Source organism: Beauveria bassiana (assembly GCF_000280675.1).
Source record: "Beauveria bassiana ARSEF 2860 unplaced genomic scaffold BBA_S00009, whole genome shotgun sequence".
In the NCBI taxonomy this organism is placed as follows: Eukaryota; Fungi; Ascomycota; class Sordariomycetes; order Hypocreales; family Cordycipitaceae; genus Beauveria; species Beauveria bassiana.
In genome coordinates, this window is record NW_007930844.1 from 376,369 (window position 1) to 401,899 (window position 25,531).

The 25,531-nt window shown below is 53.2% G+C and overlaps 8 protein-coding genes across 8 annotated transcripts; 4 read left to right on the top strand and 4 right to left on the bottom strand.

The window, feature by feature from the left end:
• Positions 1–105: 105 nt before the first annotated feature.
• Positions 106–3,690, bottom strand: BBA_04118 (leucine rich repeat protein; the record flags this gene model as incomplete). Its single annotated transcript, XM_008599215.1, has 1 exon — positions 106–3,690. One exon carries the CDS (start codon positions 3,688–3,690, stop codon positions 106–108), a length of 3,585 nt encoding a protein of 1,194 aa, XP_008597437.1.
• A 3,984-nt stretch (positions 3,691–7,674) lies between these two features.
• On the bottom strand, positions 7,675–9,443 carry BBA_04119 (Amine oxidase; the record flags this gene model as incomplete). Its single annotated transcript, XM_008599216.1, has 4 exons — positions 7,675–7,938; positions 8,017–8,847; positions 8,921–9,168; positions 9,257–9,443. 4 exons carry the CDS (start codon positions 9,441–9,443, stop codon positions 7,675–7,677), a joined length of 1,530 nt encoding a protein of 509 aa, XP_008597438.1.
• A 944-nt stretch (positions 9,444–10,387) lies between these two features.
• On the top strand, positions 10,388–12,141 carry BBA_04120 (aldehyde dehydrogenase, putative; the record flags this gene model as incomplete). The annotated part of the gene is made up of 4 exons (XM_008599217.1): positions 10,388–10,433; positions 10,502–10,955; positions 11,065–11,764; positions 11,845–12,141. 4 exons carry the CDS (start codon positions 10,388–10,390, stop codon positions 12,139–12,141), a joined length of 1,497 nt encoding a protein of 498 aa, XP_008597439.1.
• Positions 12,142–12,461: 320 nt separating this feature from the next.
• BBA_04121 (ethanolamine utilization protein (EutQ)) lies at positions 12,462–13,008 on the bottom strand (the record flags this gene model as incomplete). The annotated part of the gene is made up of 3 exons (XM_008599218.1): positions 12,462–12,610; positions 12,720–12,851; positions 12,930–13,008. The coding sequence occupies 3 exons, from the start codon at positions 13,006–13,008 to the stop codon at positions 12,462–12,464; spliced, it is 360 nt and encodes a 119-aa protein (XP_008597440.1).
• Positions 13,009–13,834: 826 nt separating this feature from the next.
• BBA_04122 (MAK1-like monooxygenase) lies at positions 13,835–15,326 on the top strand (the record flags this gene model as incomplete). The annotated part of the gene is made up of 2 exons (XM_008599219.1): positions 13,835–14,575; positions 14,655–15,326. 2 exons carry the CDS (start codon positions 13,835–13,837, stop codon positions 15,324–15,326), a joined length of 1,413 nt encoding a protein of 470 aa, XP_008597441.1.
• A 495-nt stretch (positions 15,327–15,821) lies between these two features.
• On the top strand, positions 15,822–16,948 carry BBA_04123 (NmrA-like family protein; the record flags this gene model as incomplete). The annotated part of the gene is made up of 2 exons (XM_008599220.1): positions 15,822–15,932; positions 16,037–16,948. 2 exons carry the CDS (start codon positions 15,822–15,824, stop codon positions 16,946–16,948), a joined length of 1,023 nt encoding a protein of 340 aa, XP_008597442.1.
• Positions 16,949–17,026: 78 nt separating this feature from the next.
• Positions 17,027–21,939, bottom strand: BBA_04124 (C6 transcription factor; the record flags this gene model as incomplete). The annotated part of the gene is made up of 14 exons (XM_008599221.1): positions 17,027–17,626; positions 17,733–18,259; positions 18,361–18,582; positions 18,650–18,943; positions 19,220–19,546; positions 19,607–19,967; positions 20,029–20,193; positions 20,253–20,848; positions 20,963–21,114; positions 21,170–21,251; positions 21,304–21,329; positions 21,375–21,743; positions 21,792–21,798; positions 21,879–21,939. 14 exons carry the CDS (start codon positions 21,937–21,939, stop codon positions 17,027–17,029), a joined length of 3,789 nt encoding a protein of 1,262 aa, XP_008597443.1.
• Positions 21,940–22,679: 740 nt separating this feature from the next.
• Positions 22,680–24,708, top strand: BBA_04125 (GABA permease; the record flags this gene model as incomplete). The annotated part of the gene is made up of 8 exons (XM_008599222.1): positions 22,680–22,814; positions 22,878–22,983; positions 23,039–23,151; positions 23,212–23,349; positions 23,408–23,486; positions 23,539–23,778; positions 23,867–24,473; positions 24,531–24,708. 8 exons carry the CDS (start codon positions 22,680–22,682, stop codon positions 24,706–24,708), a joined length of 1,596 nt encoding a protein of 531 aa, XP_008597444.1.
• Positions 24,709–25,531: the final 823 nt, after the last annotated feature.

A 25,531-nucleotide genomic window follows, 5' to 3' on the forward strand; every position in this document is an offset into this window, starting at 1 on the left:
CCCCCCCCAATAGATAAAGATGGCAAAAAATCCAAAAACTCCTTCCGCTAAACGCATTGTACACAGAATGCAATTAAGGCCTCTCACCACCCGCGGCAAGATGACCTATGTCGAGCTCTTGTCCGCTTCTTGGGCACTGTCCTCTTCTTCTATTCGGTCCGTCGGGTCACCTTGAAATCGTCGGTTACGCTTCATCTGAATCCCGGCATCCACATCTTGGCCATCCGCATAAGCATAGTTAAGTTCAGGGCCGTCGCCATATACGGTCCACTGTTCCTGGCCATTGCGCAGCCCTGGCTCAGTCTCGATTGCGTAGTCAACATCATGTGGTGTCGCAGCACCGGACTCGCTGCTGGCAGCTTCGCTACTGGGACTAGCAGCGGCCTCGCTCGAACCGACCGAATCTGGGCGTCCCGCGGTAGATTTGCTAGAGTTTGTGCGGGCATGCAAGCTCATCCGCTGCGATGCATCCACGCTGCGTCTTGTTGTGACTATCCTGATGCCTTCATAGTCCTTTGCGGCAAGGCCACCAAAAGCCGCTGCAAACACGTTCTCGCCCTCGGTAGAGGCTTGGCTCGTCGAGGCAGCATCTGAATTCATTGCTTCGACGTGATTTCGCAGGTTCTCATCCATGATGCTCTGCAAGCGGAGCTTAGCGTGCTCCCATTCAGCTTTGAGCTCATGAATCAAGGTTGCATCCTGCTGCGGCTCCTTGTTCTTCTCGTGTCTGAATCGGGACATCATGGACGGTCGTTTGGCTAACGCCGGCATGATCGCATCGCGAATTGACTTTTCGATAATGCGGTCCAGCTCCTTACTAGTAAAAGGAACGAAATTACGCAACGACGAATTGCGCTCAAGCTTAGAAATAATGTATCGAAAGTTGGACAATTGCAGATCATTTGAGCAGCAGTCGACGGTTCGAAGTGTCGTATTCACAGCAAGAGCCTCTGCAAACTCTCCCACATTAATGTTGAGCATCTGGCTGCGAACTAGCAAGTGCTCGATAGCTGTATTGTGACGGAGGCCGCCAAGAGCCCGGGAAAATCCCCTTCCCAGCCTTCCCTCATCAAGTTTGGAGTCGTACCCGGACATGTCCAAGTAGCGAACTGAGGTGTTCTTGGCCAAAAAGTCGAAGACTGCTTGACAGGCTGTTTCGCTGGCTGCATCAGGAGTTGAGGTGCCAGCCAAGTTCAGGCACTTGATGGTAGTATTCAATGCCAGCGCACGAAGCAGCTTAACGTAGCTTTCCTCGCGGGTGAAATCAATCATTCGCAAAAAAAGACACCACGGGCCAAACCCAGAACCAATGGCATCACACAGATCCGCGATGCCGGCGTCGAGGGGATTTGAGTCCATGTAAACTTCCATCTCGCGGCCGCGCCCCATACTACGGAAAAGCCGGGCAATCTGTGATCCGTTGAGGGCAGCGTTGTTGAGGCACAATTTTCGAAGAGAGTGCGAGCCACTGCCAGACAGGTAGTTGGCCAGACTGTCTACGGTAGCATCATTGAGCGCAATTCCGGACAAGTCCAGTTCCTGTAACTGCCACGTAGCCAATGCGTCATCGTCAAAGAGCGATAACTCGGTCGCCAAGCGCACGTTTCGGGCAATGCAGAGCTTGGTTACGCCGCGGAAGCGGCTGAGAGCATTGCAGATGATTTCAAACTTGACAAGTCCCTTGCTGTTTGACAAGTCAAGTATGCTCAAATCTGCTTGATGGTCCAATGACATCCAGATGTCGGATAAACCAAAGTCCTCAAGTCCACAGTCGGCAAGCTCGAGACGTCGAAGACGCACATAGGGCTGGCTAATCATGTCGCGCAAGTCATCGGCATCTTTGGCCGAAATCGGGTTGCGAGAGAGCACAATGCTGTGGCAGTGAGACAACTGTCGTTGGAGCAGCTCCGTAATCGGGCGCACCAACTGACTTGTTTTCGCTTCGAAAGGCGCCGTGTCAGCAATCATGCGACGCTGGCCCGTTTTGGGGTCATATAAGCCGAATACGTTGGATAGATTGATGTATCGAATCGAATCCGAGGCAAAAATCAGCGAGTGGATTTCTTGTTCGAGAACATTTGCCCCCAATATGATGTCATGGAGATCATCGGGTATACGAACGCGGTTTGCGGACGCAGTGACGATAGTTTCATTGTGGTTCGCATTGTCCTGCCTATCAGCTAGGGGTGACAAGTCGACATCGGCAAAAGAGACGGCCTTGAAGAAGCCATTGTATCGTAGCGCTCTGAAGACGGCCAAAAGCTGAAGGGGAGAATAAGCCCGGTCAGGGGATGGCAGGAGACAGAAGCAAGGTTGCGATGGCGTATTCCAGTCGATTCGCCAGATTGGTACGGAGACCTTGAAGGCTGCACAGTAGGCGGGCAGACTGATGTCAAGCCCACCCAAGTCATTGCCGGAGGTCAGTTGTAGAGGAGGAGAGAGGCCACGAATATCAAAAATGGCTTGTTGGAGGTGCTGCGGCCAAGTAGGCTTCAAAATCCTGTCCATCTTGATGGCTGTCTCGATGATGCGACGATAATAGACACTAGCTAGCGTGAGTCGTGTTTCTACACCGAAAGGAACGCGAAAGCACATGGTAAAGGTTTGCCGGTGGTTTGCGACAGTGGCTAAAAATCTACTCAACGTGACGGTGCCGAAAGTGAGTACCTTTGCCATTAGGTCGCCAGGTTCCGTGGCATGGTCTGAGCGAAGAATCTCGATGAAATAATACATGAAGGGGCCGATAGCCAAGTAGAAGGAAGGCCCTCCGTCGCTGGTATTGGCAGTGTCCTCAGCTGCGGATTTGGACGAGGGAGTGTTTCGGCGTACGACAGGAAAGATGGTAGTCTTGGATTCGTCAACGACAGTCTCGGTTGAACGGATAGTGTGATGTATCCGGTCTCGAACATTGTCCGGGATACAACCAGCCAGGGGACTTGAGCGTATCTTTTGTCTGCAGGTACGGTGCAATAGAACTAGCCACTCATTTCGATCGGCAGCGGTATTGAAAGATAGGTGTGTGCGACAATAGGCGAGCTTGGGCGCAGGCGAGGACCACCAAACTTCGAGAGTGTGGGCTGAGTTGGCGCTGTTATCGTCGAATACGGCCACGACAGCTAGCAGAGGAATCTCGACGCGATTCTCGGCAGCAGCATTAGCCTTGCTGGAAATGGAAGCAGAAGAACCAGATCGACCGATGGTTGTCTCTTCCAGAGGTGCCATTTGTGGGTAGATGACACGAGCAGCTTCAAAGCTCACAAATCTCGAGAGGCATTGATCCGTGAGAACAAGATACTCGGTGCGAGGTTTGCGGGCCGAAGAATCTTGTTTCAAAAAGCCGCACTTGAGGATGTCCATGGAGCTGTGGGAGGATTCGAGGAGAGGGCTCGGGCAGGTCTCAGGAGGAGAATTGGCGGAAGAGTCACGCGAGACTCGACGGTGTAATCTTTCGATCATGGAGCTAGAACCCGAGGATGTCTTTTGCAAGCGTCGTTGGGAGCTGGAGCTTCGGGAGGGCATAGTTGGCATGGATTCGACGGAGGTGCTGCTGAGAGAGCGCAAGGCTTTCGTCAGCACTCGCGGCTTCTTGCCAGCAGCACTATCCGAGTCTTCGGGGGTCAAGGAAGGCGAAGGAGGTTTGTCGGAATTGCTGGCGATGGAGCCTCGGCGCCTCCAGCGTTCAACACTCATAATTGTTGTTTGAGCCAATTGGCGGATATATGGCTATGATATCGGTAAAGGACGCGAAGAGAAGGTGTTTGGGCGGCGCTGATGTTCCAGCCCGTGTTACGCAGTCATACCGGCGTGACAGGCGAGAGCGCTTAGGGCCAACCAAGATAGAGTGGCAGAGAGATCTCCGGCGTGAGGCGCTCGCTGTCTTTGCTATTTTCGCTTGATCAAGTGTATATTATGCTGACGATATTTTGTACGGGTTTCTGCGGAATTCTGTCCTGGTGCCGACAGGTGCGGTTGTCTCAGGCGACTGCAATGTGGCGGAAATTTGGCAGCGAAAGTCCGGTTGCGTGGCAGACTTCGAGGTGGGCAATGGCGCAATGACGGATGTGGCAGGCACGCCGAGCAATGCCAAAGCCAGATATGCAAGAAGCAGCAGCAAGATAAGAGCAGTAAACCCGAAAGGGCACGGAAAAGAGGTCGAGGAGGAGGAGCACCGAGAATAATGAAGAAATATCCGGTGGGATAGCTAGCGTGAAGAGGGCTAGAAAGGAAGCGTCACCAATGGGCAAATAGAAAGAGCAAAAAAAAAAAAAAACAGGACAAGATAATATGGCAAAGTTTGGGGCTAATATGGCACGCAAGCAAGGTTTCGGGGGGAGAGCACGGCGGGAACTCTCGCAAGAGGCAGAGGAGCAGGCGAGGAGGAATAGCAGCAGGATCAAGCTAGCTCTGGAGATGATGGAGCGCCATGGGCTGGGCGCAGCGACTTTGTCGAGGCTATCCTGTGCTGGGTCCAAGTCTGGCCGAATCGATGAAGGCACTAGCGCAAACGGCGTATGAAGCTAGTTGAGAATGAGAGAGCTGATGTGAGGAGAAGAAAGCCCTCGGATGCTCAGCGAGGCCAGCCAAAAAAAAAGAAATCCAGGCTAGGTCAACGGAAAGGAGGGAAGGTATTAGTTATGGAATAAAGGGACGAGAAGCGACGAGAGTAACGAGAGTGACGAAAGACCAGCGGGCCGAAGTGGATACGTGGACAGACTTAGATGCTAGGTGGGTAAAGGTGGATGAATGGTAAAAGTCGGGCGTGGTGGGCGTGGTGGGATGGAAAGATGGCGATGCTTGCGATGGAGGTTTTGGCAGTGGGAGTTGTGGGAATATCTGAGTTGGTTGCCAAAATTTTGGGTGCCTGATGATGATGTATGCCTGTGACGATGATGATGGTGTGTGCTGATGGGGCGATGGGTGCTAGACTAGCCTAGAGGTGTCTGTAGTTTGGCTGCAAACGGCAGTGCAAGCCCCATAAGCCCAGGGGGGACAGGGACAGGGGTGACAGTGGCTTCGGGGGACACCGCAGGAAGCTCCAGCTCTGAGGCTCAGCCACTGAACTGCGTCCGGGATTCTATAAACAGCGCTGTACTCCGTAAAAAAGTAGCCTGTAATTATTGTAAGAATTAAGTTATATAGTGGCACAGTACGTCAGCGGCTCAGCAGACTCTGGAGAACGTCTTGGTGACGGATGCCACGGCAGAACAAGGTGATTCAGTTGAATGCGGCCTGGATCTCTTTCTTGGCTTGTCTCCAAAAAAAGAAAAAGAAAAAAAAAGGGAAAAAGAGAAAGTCTTTGGCGGTCCTTGCACAATCCAAGCCCCCTCGGCAATCAATCAATCATTTCCATTTGCAAATCTACTCAGACTGCACAAAGCCGTCCCAGCCGGGGTGGCTGATAAACTATCAGGGGGCTTGGCCGTCAAGCCGCCATACCTACCAAGACTAACTGCCTCTGTACGGGGAGTATCCGTAAGGTGCTCCGTAGGCAGGCACCTGAGTAACTGAGTTACAATCAGGACCCAAATTTGTCAAGCGGCCGAGCTTGATGCACAACATCTTGCCCTCCTTTCTTCGTCTCTTCCGTTTGTCATCGGAACGACAAAAGACAGCACGGAAGATAGCAGCCAGCAGCCATTTTCGTCAGATGCAAAAGACTCCTCATCAACACAAGGACATTACGACGTCCACAATCGCCCCGGCTGCCAAGTTTGACCTGCATAACCAGGCGGCCTGCCCGTACCCAACCCCAGCACCACTCATTACAGCCTCATCCGCATGCATTCCCGCGTGCGCTCCGGACAGCACGACACGGGTGACGGGCAACCCGGCATCGAGACTGCAGTCTATCCAAATCGCCATGGCCCGTGACTGCCTCCAGGGCATCAATACGGCGTCGAGCGGGCTTGGGCTGAGAACAGCAACACCCTTCCCATCAATCGATTGGCCTGGCATCAGGCTCCAAGCCACCCAGTAAAGCTCGATGATCAGGATAACGAATGCGGTGCGATGTGAGCCCAGCAAAACGATAACAAGTGTTACGCAGCAGGCTTCAAAGCCAAAGAGTCATGATATGATGATAGCACAAAAGGCTCCATCTGCAGCCCAAAGACTGCAGAGCCTGCAGCCAATCAACTCAGCCACGCACGCACACACCACACGACGTCGGCCTTCTCCCGGTCCACCCGAAGCCATCCCGTACAGTGACTGTCACGACTGTATGTATGCACCCATGCATTATGATGGCATTATCTGTACGCGCTAGTGGAAAGCCCCCTCCGTATCGTGACCTCAGACAGTGGCTCTATTGGAAAATGCGTGCTTGAGCCAGAGGGATTCCACCAAGGTGGTGCAGGGACAGGATCCGTGGCCGAGGCTTGTGCCATTGTGCCCTAACGTTAAGCCAACGACTTGGGGTCGCAATTTCTCAAGTCTCCGCTCGAAAAATAAGCGAACAATGGCAATAAAAGATAGCCAGTTTCTCGGCGATATCAAGGTATAACTAAACTAGTTACACCAGCGGCCCCGCGACAAGCCCAGCTGGCTCTCCAGCTCGACAAGGGTCCAACGGGAGGTGGCCAGTGGCCTCCTCTCCGCAATCACTGCGGGGATGCGCGCAATGTGAACGGTACTTGTAAAATAGATTGACTACGCAAAAGATGCACACTGGACAGAACGGGCATCATTTATTCGCTTTCTGCAGAACCAGCACATCCTCCATCTGTCACTGAGACATGGAAACGTCAAAATGGGAATTGCCAACGATTAGAGCGCAACGTGTCAAAGCCAGCACGCGATAAACTGCAATCTCCGGAGTCCTGACCTTTTGGCTCGTCCACATGCAGCAAAATAAGGTTTTCTTGGTCGGGATCGTCATGACTGGTGGATTGCCGCCAACCAGCACAGCGCTTCGACTGTTGGCGACCGACTCGTGAGCCTGCGGACCAGCACCCTAAAAAGTCGTCTTACAGGCTAGGGCTGCAAACCGACTTTAAAAACGAAACGGTCAAGGTCTTGTGCATTGCTGTTTTGGGTCTCTCCCGCGTGATATGCTCGAAGCGTCCTGGTGCTGTGGCACCCAGCTCTGGAATGCTGTGCCGCCTGCCATCTCTCTGAGCCAACCACGGCTTTGCCCTGGGGCATCGATCTATGAGTTTTTTTGGGTCAGGTACCCTGCTCTGCTAGGTAACCGCTTAGCAACGGTATATACTGGTAATTATGCGGAAACAACATAGTCGCTTGTGCAAAATTCGCGGTCATTTATATTCGGGACACTAGGTGCGAGTGCGTGGTACGTTGATCAAGTCGCGCAAGACCAAACCCCTCGCCGCAAAAGATTTCACCAATCATTCGCACAGCAATGTGTTTTGACATGGTGAGGAGATCTTCTAAGCCGTACCTAATCCGGCCAGTCCTGTCAACGATGAGTATTAAGGCCTGTATGGAACGCAAAGGTCATCGTCCGAATAGGGCACTTTTGCCAAGTCATCTGAAACTAGTGTACGGGTTTACTTTGGTAGTATCCGAGCTCACTCAAAGACGAACAAATTTCCAAGAGCTGAATTCGAAATGGCCGTCTGTCTTGAATCACCCCGGACTCGGGTTTTCCTAGCATTCCCGTTTCCCAGAAGCCATTTCTGTAGGAATCCGCAAGTACATGAGCGCGTCAGGCTCTCAGACTCCGTTGGCCGTTTTCTGCGCCTTTGGAGCATTGTTTCTGGAGACTTTCATCTGGAGCATGACCGTCTTTGCCGCCTGTGTCCCACTTTGGACAGCTCCGTCGATCCATCCACGCCAGCCATCCGACCAGTCGGCGCTTGCAAAGAGTATGCTGCCGTGTGGCCGCTGGAGGGCAGATAGATGGTTTGTTGTGGCTTCTGGTTCCATGAAACACCAGGTGCCGTTTGAAAACTCGTCATTGTTCCAGTCGTGGGATACCTGAGTGAAATTGTCAACGCAGTCTTGAGGGAGAAGGTTATATCGTCAACCGATACAAGAGCGGGACGGGGTACTTACAATGCGGTTGATGATGACTTCTTGTTGCTTGTCCTCGGGCAGGAGGTGGATCACGGCGGACTTGATGGATTCGACATTATCAAGGGACAGCCCCAAGGGGGTGTCGGGGTCAGGGCCAAAACAGACGAGATGAGAGTTGTTGGCGTTGGTCAAGTGATCTCCAAACGCCGAGACGAGGCCCTTTCCAGGCGTCCCTAGCGAGGACCAGGACAAATAGTCGGGCCCGTTCAAGTCGATGTGGACCTTGTTACACCTGTTGACAGACTTGTGCTGTATGGCCGCTAGCTTGTCCGCGGGGAGTGGCGGTGAAAAGTCGACCGACGATAGAACATTGAGGGGGATGGTGCAGATGACGGACTTTGCCTTGTACGTCTGTCCGTCTCTAGACGTGACGGTAACTACATCGCTGCCATCCTCAATACGGCGGATGGGGGTTTGGAAGCGGTAGGAGAGATTTTCGGTAGCCTTTGCGTGCTCAAAGATGCGTCGGTGCAGCTCGCTCTGTCCGCTCTGCAGTCTGGTATGCAGACCAATATCGTTGAGCCCCGTGGGAGTATGGGATCCCAGCGACCACCAGAGTAGCACGCCGAGCAATCCGATCTTGTCGAGAGAGCTGCCTCCCATCTGAAGCAGCTGGGACTCGAGGACGCTCAGCTCTTCTGCCGAGAGCTGGTCCCGAATCTCGTCTAGTCGGTCCTTGCAGGATCGCTGATCCCACTGGGCCATGAGATCGGGCGACTGCCCCGTCCCGAATGGGTATTTCCATGAGTGCTTGAGATCATGCCCGTCCAGATTGCAAAAGATGCGCAGCACTCGGCCTGCTATATCCGCCTATACATGTCATGTTTGTAAGCTTCTGCTAAGGGCGGCAAAGTTTCAAAAACAGCCACGTTTGATACCATACCTCTTCGTCGTGCGACATGTTGCGCTGGCGGGTGCCCGTGGTGGCAGTAAAGTAGTCTTCCTTGCTGCCGGGATTCTGGGTGACGATGAAGTCATTGTGCAGGCCGTAATACGACACTTCGCGATAAATGTGCGGCATGTGCCAATGGATCCAAGTTCCGCCCATTTCATAGTTGAAGCCGTTGATGGTGGCATTCCACGTGCGACCGCCAAGACGATCGCGAGCCTCGAGCAGAAGCGTCGTCTTGCCTGTTTGCGAGCGGCGGGCCGTCAGCGATTTTGGGTGCCAGCTGGGCGCCAGCTGGGCAACAAGCACCCTCTTTGATGAAATGCTTACCTTGAGTGGCCAAGTCTCGAGCGGCGATCAGACCGGCATACCCTGCGCCAATGACAATGACGTCGTGGACTTGATGGTGCGGCTGCGCAGAGTGGTGCTCGGGAGGCTGGACGACGCCGATGGTGGGCAGGCCTGTACGGCGTCCGCCCGAAGGTGTCCAGGTGAAACCGTCGGCAGAGTACACCATGACTGGGAGATGCGACGTTGGGCTGCTAGACGGGAGAAAGCTTGAGGTTTCGAATAGTAATAGCAGGACGGACTGCCATGTATTTCGCTTCTTTATCTGTGATGAAGCGGAGGATGTGGTAATCTCAAAGCATTGATCATGAATGTCTGACCAGCCATCATGGCCATTAAGTTCGACCGTTTATAGCCGTACAAGTTGTATGTATTCTAGCAAGTATATCACATTGCGACTTTGGCGCGCGAACGACGTTGGGTGCCAAGGCGGAAAATCGTGGCCAATGATGGAAGGGCGGCTGTTTTGCCCTTTTCGCTCGTGCATAACTCGTACATGTTCGTATTTATCCATGTACACAATGCATGGTACGCGCTTTATCCATGGACCGGACCTGTATTTTATTGGACGGATCATTTAATTGTCATCTGGCCCCGATTACTGCATGGTTTCATGGTGTTGCCACAGTTGGGCGATAAACTTGACTCGATTTTTGCCTTCAGCGCCGGAAACCGCGAAGACCCCGAAAACCCCGATGACTTGATACATATTCGTCGAGATCTGTGATTTATAAAGACACATGTCTAGAGCGCTTCCGTGCACTTGAAATGGTTGAGGAGAATGGTTCGGAATTAGGTAATTGCAGGGAGAACGGCAAAAAGACCCTGACCTAGGCGTACAATTCCGAGTATTCCGAGGTGTTCCGCATCACAGTTATGTACATGCACGTAGAAGACGCCGTGGCCGTTTCAAACGCAGGCAGCAAGAAAGCACCTACTTCAACTGTAGCATATTTTTCGTCGAATAAATAGCTGGTCGTCTCCATTTCTTCGCTCAAAGTATTTGCGACATTTGTGACGACACGCAGAGAGCAACATTATTGCTAGTTTGACCACGACACGAAATCATAAATCATAAATCACGTATCCGCAACCGATAAAATCCTTTTTGCCATGAGTGAAATCCAACTGACTGGCTTTGGGGGACGGCCGGTAAACGGTATGTACATGCCCCCGCCGACTCACCGCCCAAGCGTTGGATCGCGACTCAGACGGTCATCTTGTTAGTTCACACGGGCCTCTTCATCAACAACGACTTCCAGCCCGCCGCGGGAGGCTCGGAGCTCCAGGTCGAGAACCCGACAACGGGCGCCCGCCTCGCCACAGTCTCGGCGGCCCAAAAGGAAGACGTAGACAGGGCCGTCGAAGCGGCCTCTGCCGCGTTCCGGGGCGCGTGGAGGGACGTGGGCCCCGCCGAGAGGGGAAAGCTGCTCAACCGCCTGGCCGACCTCGTCGAGCGCGACGCCGACGACCTCGCCAGCTTGGAGGCCCTCGAGGCGGGTGTCTTGTTCAATGACTCCAAGGCGCTGCACATTCCGCAGACCGCCGAGACGCTCCGGTATTTTGCCGGCTGGGCGGACAAGATCACCGGCCAGCTGCTGAGCATCCCCCAGGGACAGGCGTTCACGAGGCGAGAGCCACTGGGTGTGTGCGCTGCTGTTGTCCCGTGGAATGCACCGCTGTGAGTTGGCTCCCTGATAAAATCCTTATAAAAAAAAAAGGCCCTCGCAATGCCTCAAAAATATCTGCAAGGGGGGTCCTGAAATAGCTGACGCTGGGGAAACAAAAAGCATGATTACCATTTGGAAGCTGGCTCCCGCAATCGCCGCCGGCAACGTGCTCATCATCAAGACACCCGAGCTCACGCCCCTCTACGCCCAAAAACTAGCCAGCCTGATCAAGGAGGCGGGCTTCCCGCCCGGCGTGGTCAACGTCCTCTGCGGCTACGGACACGTCGCCGGGCAGGCCCTGGCCGAGCACAACGGCGTCAAGAAGATTTCCTTTACCGGCAGCGGCCCCGTCGGCCGGCAGATTATGAAGGCCGCCGCGGCGTCCAACCTGAAAAAGGTGACGCTGGAGCTGGGCGGCAAGGGCCCCTCGATTGTCTTTGCCGACGCCGACGTGCCCAACGCGCTCTTCTGGACCGCGCTTGGCTTCACCGCCAACAACGGGCAGGTGTGCGCGGCGGGGTCGCGCATCTACGTGCACGCCTCCATCTACGACTCGTTCCTCCACGCGCTGGCCGAGCGGCTGGTGCAGTCGGCGCAGGGAGACCCGCTCGCCGAGGGGACGACAAAGGGCCCCGTGATTAGCCAGCAGCAAAAGGACAAGATTTTGGCGTATATCCGCCAGGCAAAGGAGTCTGGCATTCGCGTGCTGGCCGAGACGGACGCCGCGCCCGAACAGGGCCATTTTGTCGCCAGCACTGCCTTTGCCGACGTCCCTGATGATGCGCGCATCATGCAAGAGGAGATTTTCGGACCAGTCGCCGTGAGTACAATTTGAGAAAAAAGAGAGTTCTGAAATCGTCGCTAACTAGTGTGTGTGTGTGTGTGTGCGTGCTTTCACAGTCAATTGCCAAATTTACCTCGGAAGCAGAAGTCATTGAAAAGGCCAACGCGACCGAGTACGGTCTCAGCGCGGCCGTCTTCACAAACAACGTCAGCCGCGCGCAGCGCGTCTCGTCGGCCCTGGAGAGCGGGCAGGTCACGGTCAACTGCTGGGGCATGCTCCACGCCAACACGCCATTTGGAGGCGTCAAGCAGTCTGGGTTCGGGCGGGACATGGGCGAGGAGGCGCTGGACGGCTGGCTGACGACCAAGGTGGTCAAGTACTTTACGCTCCCGGCGGCAGATGAGGAAAAGTAGCGTGTGGGGAGATGAACACTATACTATGAAATGTGGAAATGCATAATGCCATACGCAACTCATTCAAATTCAGACGTCCTGTAGCTGTACTGCAGATGTTCGGGGCCCAAAAGACGCAAGTGCTGGTATGAAGATGAGCTCACGAAACTCGCCGCGAAAACTTGCTTATAAGTTTGTAATCTACCACCACAAAGAGCGTCAAGATTGGATTCTATTTATAAATGTGTGTTCTGCCACATTTACATGCTCAAAAAAACCGCTCACTCTTCCTCGAGGAAACCACAAGTTCGAGCTTCCCTACCCCGCCATTGCCCTCGACCTCAATGCATCTTGCGCCGGGCGGCGACCTTGTAAGCGACGGCGTACCGAGGTGTCGAAAAGGTAATGGTGCTGCCGCGGTGGATGAAGAATGTGTCACCGGGCAGCAGCTTTGCCGTGTTGCCCTTTTCATCCGCGACGTGCAATTCACCTGCGAAGACATGGGCCACTGTTTAGAAAAAAAAAAAGAAAAAGAAAAGAAAAGAAAAGAAAAGAAATGGGTGCCATTGTCTCGCCTCTTGTTGGGGATATAAACTCACCTTTGACGACGATACCGCTCTCGTCATATTCGTACTTGGGCGCCGGGTCTGGATTCTCCAACTTTTCGAGGAGGAAGAGAGACCCGGTCAGCGGGTTGGGCGCATCGCTAGAGGCAGTGGTGAAGATGTCACCTGTAATGCAAGGCAACCGTGTCAGAAGGTAAACGTGAACAACATTTAGACGGGCCGTTCTTTTGGGTTCGTTCGTACCAAAGTAGACGTTGGGAGGGCCAGGCTCGAGCTTGGGGACACGATGGAGCTTGCCCTCGTCTTGCCACTCAAAAACCATGATGACGGCGTGTAATTTGTAAATATAAAGTTGAAAAAAAAAAACGGCTTCAAGATTTTGCACCTTGATGTAACTCTGGAATGTAGTAAAAATGGGCAAGACAGTTTCCCGTTATAAAGAATGTATCGGGGTTGTCGACGTAGAGGCCATTTATTGCTCCGTCAGTCGGGCCAATAGCGCATTGATCCGACGGGACTATGTACCAGTGGAATAATCATCATTTGTTCAATCGTCCAAGTGCTTACAAATACAGCCGGTTGATGCAAAGTGATTAGATGGTGCGAGGTAACGAGGAAAATCATCCCAGAATCCGAGACTCGGACAATAGCAGTAGGCAGACCATTACAAAGGTTGTTTCAAACGCGGCAACGGCGATTTGACAAGACATACAAACTTGGTATAGTGCAGCTGATGGTAGCGATTGTATCACTAGCGATAGTAGCGGGCGGCCAATCAAATATTAACCCAGTTACAAGTTTGGAATAAGAAGCTGATTGGCTCCCCCGCAAATTGAGCCTAATCGGGATTCCGGTGTGGATCGGAACCCTTCCGAGCCCCCGGCATACCCCGGGCCCCGGTATGCGTATGCTACAATCCGGCACGGGGCCCACCCACAATCCACAAGAGCTTGGGATCGAGGTGTGTTGAGTTGCAGGGTTCCCCGACGCGCCATCGATGATTAATACGTTGAGAATATCCAAGAAAGTCATTCATTATACATTTATTCGCTGCCGCTTTACTATTACCACTTTCACCCCGATTCTTTACACGCGCATCGCTTTTCATTGTTAACTTGTTTCACCCAACCGGCTTCTCGCAGAACCCAATGACTAGCGACAGCTTACACGTCCTCATTGTCGGCGCCGGCTTTGGCGGCTTGACGGCAGCCATCGAGTGCCGCCGGCGGGGCATGCAAGTCACCGTCATCGAGACGTACCCGACGAGCCTCGCCTACGGGGACATTATCGACTTCTTCCCCAACGGCGGCCGCATCATTGAGGCGTGGGAGGGCGGGCGCGTCGGGCGCGACCTGATGAAGGTGTGCATCAACCAGGGCGACCGGCTGCAGTACTGCCGGGCCGACGGCACCGTCATCTGGAAGGAGGACTGGATCCTCGAGCCGCACCACTTTTGGCGGCAGTACGGCGGCCACCGCGGCCAGATGCACAAGGTGATTCTAGACTATGCGGTGGAGCTCGGCGTGGTGATGGAGTTTGGCGACCGCGTGGTGCGCTATGTCGACGAGGGCGAGGGCGAGGACGAGAAGCCGGGCGTGGTGACGGCGGCTGGGAGAGAGTTTTATGCGGATGTGGTGGTGGCGGCGGATGGACCGCGGTCGATTGCGCGGCAGCAGGTTCTGGGACTCCCGGATACAAAAGTAAACAGCGGCTACGCTATTTTTCGCGCGCACTTTACCCTGACCGAGGAACACCGCAAGAACCCGGACCTGGAGGTGTTTTGCGACTCCACGACGGACATGACGAAGCTGTGGGTGACCAAGGACCTGCACATGATTGTATATACCTGGAACAAGGGGAGAGATATCGGATGGGTACTGACACACAAGGTAAACATACACTCATAAGAGTCATGATCCCTCCTCCCGGTCACTTGTACCGTTCTGCTAACAGCTCCGCGCGCCGCAGGACACGGAAGACATTGGCGAGTCCTGGTCGTTTCCCGGCAAAAAAGCCGACGTGCTCGCCTGCCTCGCCCAGGGCGGCTTCGAGCAGCGCCTCTCCTCCGTCGTCGAGGCCACACCCCCCGCCAACCTCGTCGACTACAAGCTCGTCTGGCGCGACCCCCTCTCGACCTGGCTGTCCCCCTCTGCGCGCACCGTCGTCATCGGCGACGCCGCGCACTGCCACCTGCCCACGTCGGCGCAAGGCGGCTCCCAGGCCATGGAGGACGGCGTCGCGCTGGCCGTCTGCCTGCAACGCGCGAGGATGCGTGACAGCAACAAGAACAACAACAAGAACAACAGCAACAACAATAATGTGCCGCTTGCGCTGCGCGTCATGGAGCGTATCCGCTTTAACCGCTCGCACGTCACGCACATGGCCTCGATTACGGTGCGCGACGGCTATCATAGCGTCGACTTTGACGGTGACGAGATTTTAAAGAACCCGCAGGTGCTGAACTTGCCGCGGCCAGAGTGGGTGGTGGAGTATAATGTCGAGGACGAGGCGGAGAGACACTTTGATGCCCTGGCGGCCGATGTCGAGGCGGGAAGGCAGGGAAGCATCCAGGAGCTGGCGCTTCCTGCGGGAGGTGACTACAATGTGGAGAGCAGAAAGGTTGGATCTACCAAGATATAGCTGTGTCGTAGAGAAAAAAAATTTAGGGATAAATATCAAGTGAATTTTTTTTTTTGATTGACTTTTCTTCTTCTTTTGGCGCATTGCGGACGGTTGGCGCTCTTTCATGTGATTTGCCCATCCCAACAAAGTGGTTCCGGGCGTTAAAGACCGTGATAACTGCAATGCAGCATCACCATGTGCCCCGCATCTTTCCGCCATATCGTGTCGTATATGACGTATTTTTTTTTTGGTTCTTTTGGATTCTTGCGAGATACTGATATGTGAAACTTTTTCAGCCAATTATGAAATGTTCCCCGCCGTCAAACAATCATGACCTTGCAAGGACTCCTCCTCCACCACCGGCGAGCCGGATATAGTTAAAACGGTGCCTGCCCTCTCCACCCACGTCTACAACCAGGGTGTCATGCCATGAGCATCAGCTTTCGGAATTTTTTTATTATTTTATTTTTTCTTTCTAAAAAACCCCACCATCATTCACATCTGTTGACAATCATGTCCGCTAAAGTTGTTGTTGTAGCAGGCGGCCTTGGTGATCTGGGCAAGCTCATCACCGAGGCCATTCAAGACACTGGCAAGTATGAGGTCCATGTCATGTCTCGAAAGGTCAGTTCTTACTGCACGGGGAACTCTGTTTCTTGAGCTATCCAATCTCACACTGGACCTAAACATCTAACTATGACTCGTTTAAACCATCTCAGAAGCCACAGGATGCTTCCTCATCGGTCCAGCTTCGTGCTCCCATTATCCAGACCGATTACAGTTCCGAGGAAGCAGTGGCCGAGCTTCTCATCCAGCACAACTGCCACACCGTCATCTGTGCTCTTGGCCTGGATTTCCAAGCCGCCAGCGACGCGCAGCTCACGCTGATCCAGGCCGCCGAACGGGCTCCCTGCGTCAAGCGCTTCATCCCGTCCGAGTTCAACGTCGACTACGACCTCCCCGACCACGTGCTTCCCTACCCGGACAAGCGCTTCCACACAGCCGCCCGACGCGCGCTCGAGAAGACGACGAGCCTCGAATTCACCTACATCTACCCGGGCATGTTCATGGACTACTTTGGCATGCCCAGCAGCAGCGTCTCCTCCACGCATCTCCGGGAGCTGTGCCTGTTTGTCGACGCGACCAACGGCGTCGCGCTGCTGCCGGGGGACGGCAAGACCAAAATGGCCGCGTCTTACACCAAGGATGTCGCGCGGTACACGGCCCTCGCCCTCGGGCTGGACAAGTGGCCGCTGGTCATGACGACGGCGTCGAGCGCGCTCACGCTGAATGAGCTGGTCGGCATGGTCAGCGAGAGGCTGGGCCGGGACCTCGACGTGGAGTACCAGGACGTGTCGGCATTGCAGAAGCGCATGGACAGCAGGATCCTGCCCCGAAACGTGGCCATTGCGGAGCATTTCCCGGGTGGCGTCGAGCAGCTGAGCGCGCTGCTGGCAGAGCTCGGGGCCTCTGTCGCTCTCGGTGCGTACGACTTTTCCAAGCTAAAGGGAGAGCTGAATCTTGTCGAGTATTTTTCCGGTAAAACTACACCGCCCATGACGATTGAGAAGCTGCTGGATGTAGCATGGGGAGGAAAAAAAGTCGGCAGCAATGGCGAAGCGCTCAGTGTGCACAAGTAGATGATGTAGTGTTGGGGTCAAATCCTGCAAGAAAGTAGTCCAAGAGCCAATGGGACGAAATATAGGTATTCCAGCTAATTAGACTAATATTTGTGACTGACCAATACGTTGCATGGCGTCCTGCCAACTTTCCGGCGACGCCTGCCCTTTCCTGACCAGGTCCCGATGCGCCCAAACCTCTTCCAGTATCTTCTGCCCGTTCTTGGTGTTGTCGAGTCCCAGTAGATGGAGCCCATCCAACCTCGACTCAACATAGTCTCGCTCATGTGCTTGATCCATCTCAGCTCCCAGAACCACTAGGCACCAACCCAGATTGGCCCCCGGACCAAGAGCATCAGGGACCATTGTTAGAAGATCTTGTGCCGTATTGAGAGATTCCTGGAGATCCTCTGTTAGAGCAACCTCCGGGCTGTGTACAACACGATAGACGTAAATGTGAGATGCATGCCGGAATATCTCCGCGGTTGCCACGATCCGCCTTCGTAGTTCCTCCTGCTCCATTCCTATCGCAGTGAGCGGCTCACCAAGTTGGTGGCAGGAAATATTGAGTGAAGGATTGGAATCGGGAAGAATTGCAGTCGCCTTAATCTGTTCCTGTAGTGACTCGGCTCGAGCACAGAGTTCCTCTTTTGTTATCTGACCGTGCCCGGAGGACGTGCAGAGGCGGGAAGCCGCCCACTAAACATCACTGTCAGCACGTACAGCGACTGCGTGGCAAAGTGTGGCAAGCGTAGGATGAGGCATGGCTTCTGTTTCGGGTACTATTCGCGGCGGGCAAACTTACCATTAGCTTCACCAGCTTGGAGGAGCAGCCAAAGAGAGCATCGACGCAGTCGCCCTGTTCCTCCGAGTTCGCTGGCACATCAAGCCACGACACGAGCTCAGGCATAGCCGGCTGTCCGAGGTTCAACGAGCTCTGTGTATCCAGCAAGCAGACCCAGGTTTTGAGGAAGGGGTCGAGATCGGAGCAATCACCCCGCGACCGAATCCAGCCGCGAATTGCGTTATAATGCTCCTTCCAACGGCTCGAGCCCGAGAATACCTCGAAAGAGACTAGAAGCAACATTGTCGCAAGAATGTCTTGACGATGGATGTTATTCCCCGCTATAAAACGATCGCGCAGCGCCTTTGACGCTGCGCGGTGATATTTGCGAGAGACAGTGTCGGCGGTGTGTTGCCAGCGGCTGTAGTGAGACGCAGCAACCGCGATGGCGGCATTGAGCAGTGCGGGCTCCTGCATGGCCATTGGTAGTAAAGAGCGGTATCCGTTTGCGTCGTAATCAATGGCCAGCGCTATTCTGGCAACGTTCTCTAGTCGTTTCCAACGTTAGTAGACCATTGCATCAAAGGTTTGCATCTCAAGGGGACCGGGAAGATGGTAAAGAATGGCTACAGAAGGAACAATTACGTACGAAAGTAATGTCTCATGTAGTAGCTCTCTTCCCCTGGGAGTCCAAGGGCGGATATGACACCCGGAAGCGCCGCATCTATATTCGCAGAAGAGTCTTGGTACGATGCAGATCTGCTCTTTCGTCGCATTACTTTCTTCTTCGGACCCAGGACATCTAATGGCCATCGCAACCGGACTCCGTATCCGCTACACCTGACGCCGTTCTGGGTGCACGCGAGGCAGCCTGACATGTCGTCCATGAGTTTCTTTATCAAGCTCGTGGTCATCCTCGGGGTCGGGCTGGCACGTACGTGGCAATCTTCCATCACACTGCCGGCCGTTGTCAAAACACGTCCAGCATGCCCCTTCATCATTCTGCCTCTCCGACGGTGTCAAGTTGCGCTCCATGGTAGCTGTCATGTGCGTGATCCAGCCCGTTTCAGGCTGATAATTTGGTGCATTGGAAAGAGGAGAGGGTGCCGTGCCTAGAGAGAGGTCAAGGCTGGGCGGGCAAATGGTAAGGTAGTAGTCGGGGGGTCGGGACTGCTCGTTCCCGGGCAGTATCAGAACGCCTGTCCTCAACATACTGACAAAGTACGCCACGACTGACTCGGCCTAGTTTACCGATACACGGAAGAATGGTCCACTCGAAGCCCACATAGTCTTTCTATCTATTAACAAGTCAAATGCGGGGAAGCTCGAGGAAATGCAACTATCGGGACTTGTTATCTGTAAGAGAACGACCTGCCGCTGGGGTGGACCCCGCAAGTTCCGATTTCCGACAAGGCATTATTGCATGCTAGCCCTACTATAGGCCCTTGATAAAGAATAATTGTGCATACGAATTCAAATGTACTGTCCAAATGTAGAAGCTGCCATACCTTGGGTATCATGATTGAACACATCAGGCGACATATCTGGACCGCCGACAACAAGGTCCAGCCCTGGGAACATGGCCATGTTCAAGCCGAGCCCCATGACTTCCGAGAATGAGGGCATATGGACAAACGGTGCCGAAATTCCGTCATCCATGTCCATTTGCACAAGACCCCGAGCATGTTCCAGCTGAAGCTGTTCTGGTTGAGACTGTCGGAGTTGCGCCGCTGGACTACACATGCTACTCGACATGGCCGTGAGAATTGCAGCTCCCATGTGTTCCGATGACTCGACAGACCCTGATTCTGGAATCATAGCGTCTAGTACTTGTTCTGCATTCCTAGTTAACATCGAATTCTCTTCGCATGTAGCGCTCGCGAGTGTCGGCCTACTCGGAGCTGCCATAGTATGGCTATCGGCGTCAAAATTGTCCGAATCGCTGTCCGGCTCAATGTCTCCAGACAGGTGTCCAGCATAATCTTTGAGCCAGTCCAAGTTTCTGTCTGATGTGGTGGTATTTGGCAAGTCACTGTTTTTAGAATTTCTTTCCAGGCAGCGCTCTTGACTTTGGACCGACTCGGGAGTTCCAATAGCACCTCGTGGCGTATCCTTCTCTCTGGGGTCTAGAGGAACGAATGTGGGTTCTCGAATATCGCTGAACCTACTGAAATAGCCACGGAAGGCTAGATCCAGATCATCAGAAGTGAGTGCAGGCTGCATGCTTGCATCGTGAGCCTGGGTAAGTGTATTTATCTGCCCAGGTGTCATGTTCAGTAAGATCTAGCGTATTTGCATCGGGGTGTGGTCAACATACCCAGTCCTCTGCTGGGGTGTAAAAGGTTTTCAAGGCTTCTAGCACGGTAAGAGTCATCCTTAGATTGCCTGCACTCGTCGGTTCGTGTGGCTTTGAAGACCAGTGAATTCGGTTGATGGATACCAGGGCGCCTTGCGTGCACGCAAACCCTACGAGGGTCGCATACTGCCACTTTTTGTTAGTCAATCTCTTCATTGAGCTCTGCTTTGACAAGAACATCATACAGAGTGAAAGACGTTTGCTCTCACAATATTGCGAGATATGTTGAATATGGCGTCCGCGCTAGCTTCGCAGCGGTATACCTTTTCCTTCACAAACAGATGCGGTGCTCCCGGAAAATAAACCTTCTTGGCAATTTGATCAATTCGGCCCTCTTCTGATGTTCTCGCCAGAATCGGAAGAAAAGGACGATTCAGAACAACGACGCAGCAATGCCACATTAGCGAAGAGATCAACTCATCTATATCGGGCTCTTTCAAATCGCGAGGGCGAGACCTCGCGAAGAGACGGAATGTGTCGGGGTAATGAAGTAGGTGCTCTTCCAACTCGTTCTGCAACGCACGATATTTTGAATGTGGAGCCCATGGTGGTGGTTTCTGCTCTTTGACCGGCACAGATTGAAGTTGATAAACGCGTACAAGGATCTCTAGTAGGTTCACGAGGTCGAGAGAGCCCCTTTCGAGGTTTGCACACTTAGCATCTGGTTTCGATTTCCCTTCTGGCCGTAGACATGGCGGGTAGAGACGCGGATGGCCGAGACAATGTGTCAACTGTGCCGCTGCAAGGTAGCGCTCTGCAGCATTCAATGCGTCTTCTCCCTCTGCATCCATTTTACAATCCAGTCGAGCTAACTGCACCAAGGCCTGGCCCATTGCTTAGCATTGTTAGTATTGTGTGAGCCCGCAAACAAACATAGCTTCCACGGTAAACTAACCAATGTCAGCCCACGCCTGCCGACCATGAGCCTTGCTGGCGGAATAATCGACAAGGATGCAGGTAGATTTGATGGTGTTGACTTGAGTTGTTGCGTCGTTGGAAATCCGTATGCAATTGCGTGCCTCACGTGCTATTGAGTCGGCGAATTGTCTAGCAGATGGGCCGTTTATTGCCTTGTGCACAGAAAACCTCACTGCGGACGCACACGCGGCCAGGATCAGGCAGCGGGGCATCGTCCCGCTGGATAGATGAGAGTGTATCTCGACGGTCGGTAGCAGCGTTCTCAACTGTGCACTTGCCAGTAAAGTGAAGATTTCAAGGAGATGGCATATGGTATACACGTCCAAGCTTGGAAGACTATGCGGCTACAGTCAGCGCAGAGTCAATATGGTCATACGGTGTCGGCTTACACATCGGCAATGGAGTCATCTTCGAAGAAGATGCATTCTAGGCCAGACTTCCATTGAAGCGGATCAGGTGTAGAGGATCCGTCAGTACTGCTGCCGCAGTCATCATTGCCATCGTGTCCGATCTCGCCCTCGCTGTCATCGTCGACGATCAGATTTAGAGGCTCATCAGCCGCCTGCATCTCCCGAGTCGCCCAAGACGGCTCGTCTTCGACTTCAATACTAGCGGGTTGCGCGTCCTCCTGGTCGTAACTCGGGAATCGCGGGACCAAGGGACGTAGGATTCTCTGGGTCTGAGTTTGCCTGGCAGCTTGCCTTGGCTTTGGACCGCGACGACTTCTGCTGCCGTTGTCGAACTCGCAACAACGTCCACTTTCGGAGCAGAGCGTACATGGTTGACTACCGCTACATTTCACCTACGCGAGTGCTTGTCGAATTAGTTGCAAGAACTCGGCAGCATCAGGACTGGGAGTTCGCTGCTTGCCCTTCGCTTTCGACAAGAGTCACAAGCCACGGTGACCTTTCTTCTGAAGCGGCTGTGTAGAGCAGAAAGGTTGGCATTGGACATGTTGTAGTCCTCATTACAGTAGACTTCGATGTTGGGGCCTGCCGCTTGCTGGCTTTGGTGTGCTGGATGAACGCCTCTAACTTGGCAAACGCATCGCACTAAACTCCTTCACTGTGAATCAGGACCCCGGATTCTACATATTTTCCGTTACGTCGAGTTTATGCTGTTACAAGGGTGGCAGAAGACTTCGTCGTTCAATTGGTCACAATTATCCGTTGCTAGGATTAGCAGGATCGGCTCCACTCCCCGAAGCTCAGACCATCAGATAGTCCATGCGCTCAGTATCCAGCTGCCAGCCAACACAGCCAGCCATCGCTTTCCAAGTAAATCAAACGGTGCTATTCGTCGTTTCATATCAAACCGAGTCAGTTACAAAACTATCAAATCTAGATACATATGCGGGGTATGACCTCTGCTTGCAAGCTGTCACAGCCGGGAAATCTTGACCAATAGAGGGGTTGGTTGCAGCTTCGGCTCAATGGGACGCTACCTAGATCATGCACAGATACGACATGACGGCTTCAATCGCTCTCTCTTGTCGCCAGGTTGTGGCAAAGAAGAAGAAACTGCCTTAAACGCCAACTTGCATGACCTCAGCTGCACTGTCAGGCGCCTCATATATACGCCCCCGTCGCTTCATTCAAGAACCAATCTGGAACAATTCTGAGTAGCATTATTCTGCAAAATTCCGATAACCGATGCATCAAGATTTGGACGTTAAAATTACTCCCGTTACTACCATGTCTAGTGTCGCGAAGCCTTCAGAGCCCTCCCTCGCGCACTCGGATACAGCACCAGCCACTGAGACGCCGACAATCGAAAAGAGGTTCAACTTTTGGACCGCATTTGGCGTTGCCGTCTGCACCTCGGGCGCGGTATGCTCCATTGCATCCTACATAATGATAAATTTATCGCTGATAGTCATGACCTTGTTCTAGTGGGAAGGCTGGACTGCTTCCATCGCCCAAGGACTTGCTGGCGGCGGTCCTGTCTGCCTCCTCTGGGGCTGGGTTGTCGTTTCAGTCGGGATTATCTGCATGTCATGTGCGCTCGCTGAGTTTGTAAGGTTGTCAATTCCTTTCCATGTCACGCGTATCAGCCCCTTCTCCAACGGTAGTTGACGAGAATGTCGGTGACAGCATGTGGCCTTCAGCCGGAGGCCAATATGTTTGGGCAGCCAATCTTGCCCCGGTAAAGTACTCTCGCGTGCTGGTAAGTTAACATGACAAGGATGATGATACGGATCTCTCGCTTAAGATTATGACGTGATAGAGCTGGACAACTGCATGGCTGGGAGTAGCTGGGCTTTGGCTAGGAGCCTTGTCTTGCGGCATGGGGGTCGCTGTTCAGACACAGTCCTACGCAATAGTCTCGACAGAGTACGAGCCAAAGACCTGGCACGCATTCATGGTAATGTATAACCCAATTTCATTCAGAACCCTGCATGAGCTGACATCTGCACCTCTAGATCTGCATAGCCTGCATGGTCTGTTGGGCCGTCGTCAACATTTTCGCAGTGCAGCTGTTGCACTACATGAACGCAGCAAGTATGTTGATCAAATACTGGGACAGTAAATTCGCTAAAAACGATGAAATTAGTTCTTGTAGTTCATGTTGTTGGCTACTTGCTTGTCATTGGTGTCCTGGCTGGATCAACTGAAGAGAAGCACGACGCCACATTCGTCTTCACCAAGTTTCAGAACAGCACCGGCTGGGACAGCGATTTTGTTTCCTGGTCCGTTGGCCTACTCTCTGCGCTGTACGCATATTTCTCTCTGGACACGGCGGCGCACTTTAGTGAAGAGATTCCGAGAGCGAATGTCCTCGTCCCTCGAGCAAGTAAGTTACGCCTTCGATGCCGGTCAAGGCAGCAAATGACTTGCGCAAAATTGAGACATGCGTAATCTAACGTCATTTTGTATTACAGTGATACTACAAGCCGGCGCTACGGCGTTGATGACCCTTCCGTTCATTATCACGGTTCTTTTTTGCATCGGAGATATCAGCGAGGTGCTCGCCTCGCCCATCGGGACCATGAGCCCATTCACACAAATCCTGATCAACAGTACCTCAAACGTCGGCTTATCCTGCTTTCTCAATTGCATTAGCTCTTCCGTAGCCATGGCTGCGGGATTCGATCTCTGGGGTGCTGCCTCCCGCGCCATCTGGAGCATGGCGCGTGACAAGGCCCTGCCTGCGACTCTCGCTAAGCTGCACCCGCGCTGGAATGTGCCAGTCCTGGCCAACCTTGTCCTGCTTCTGCCATCAATTGTCATTTTCATGATTTATATCTGGAATACGACGGCATTTTACGGCATTATGGCGGGAGTCCTGGTTTCTTTCCAGCTGTCCTATGTTGTGCCTCTCGGCATCAACATCTTCTATACGACATGGTGGAAGAGAGAACTAACAAAGGGGCCCTTTACCATGGGCAGATTCTCCTTTCCAGTGCATGTTGTTGCATTTTTGTTTGGCTGTTATATGGTTCTCTTCATCTCATTTCCAGTTAATCACCCCGTTACTGCTGCTAATATGTAAGTTTGGCCCACCACGGACCATGTTCAATCCACTGACTATGATGAACCAAATAGGAACTACGGGTCAGCGATCATCGGCGCCATTTCGATCTTGGCGATTATGCTCTGGATATTCTACGGTCGAAACTACTACTACGGGCCTTTACAGTTCACTGCAACCGAGGCGGAGCAGACCGAGTCCATCGCATCCAAGGCGGAGCATACTGGAACCGCGAAGCTAGGTCAGCCTTAGCTCTTTATGTAATGCTGTAATAAGATTGTTAGAGTATTTTTGTGATCAGATATGATCGATATCAATGAGAACGGTCTCGGGGCGTTTAAGTGAGGGCGCTAATCGATGACCAAGATGATGACGATCCGTTTGCCTATTCTGCAACGACAGAAACTCACATGTACACCTCGGTGGACCTTCGAGATTTGGACAAAAGATGCAGTGACGAAATTGAATGCTCGGGAAGTCGCAGATGTAATACGGAGTAAAGTTATTAAAGATCTGCCGAGTCTCGGAGGGCTTTCAGTCAGCTGTCAATTTAGTATGTACCAGTTACATACCAATGGCAAGCGCAAGCATCCAAGCACTAAGTACACTGTACTGCTTCGCTCAAGCCGGCCACTCCACAGCAAAGGAGGTCGGCTTAACCTTGGTAACTTGGGCTGGGCCAAAAAGAAAAGCCTGCCGCGGTCGGCCCTGAGTGCACGAGAAGCACTTTCCCGTCCGATTAAGCTGCCACTTTTTTTAATATTGGACTCCCGAACACCCTTTTTAACATACGATAGCTTTCCTGCCTGATTGCGCAAGCCTCTAGCCCTGCCAAAGCCACACACAATTGGCTGATTATATCTTGTGCGCAGCTTGTCTCTAGGTCCATGATTTTGCAGCTAGCTGATCGACAACAGGGCGTCTTCTCCGTGACACGGTCCATCCCAACGCCCTTTGTTCCGTGCAATTAACGTTCTACTTGCACGCCATCCAAGTCCCACCGCCGGACCCCCCCCCCCCTCTCCTTCGTTCCGCCCTAACGTTGAGACGACCTCGTCAACGATTTTCCCTCGAG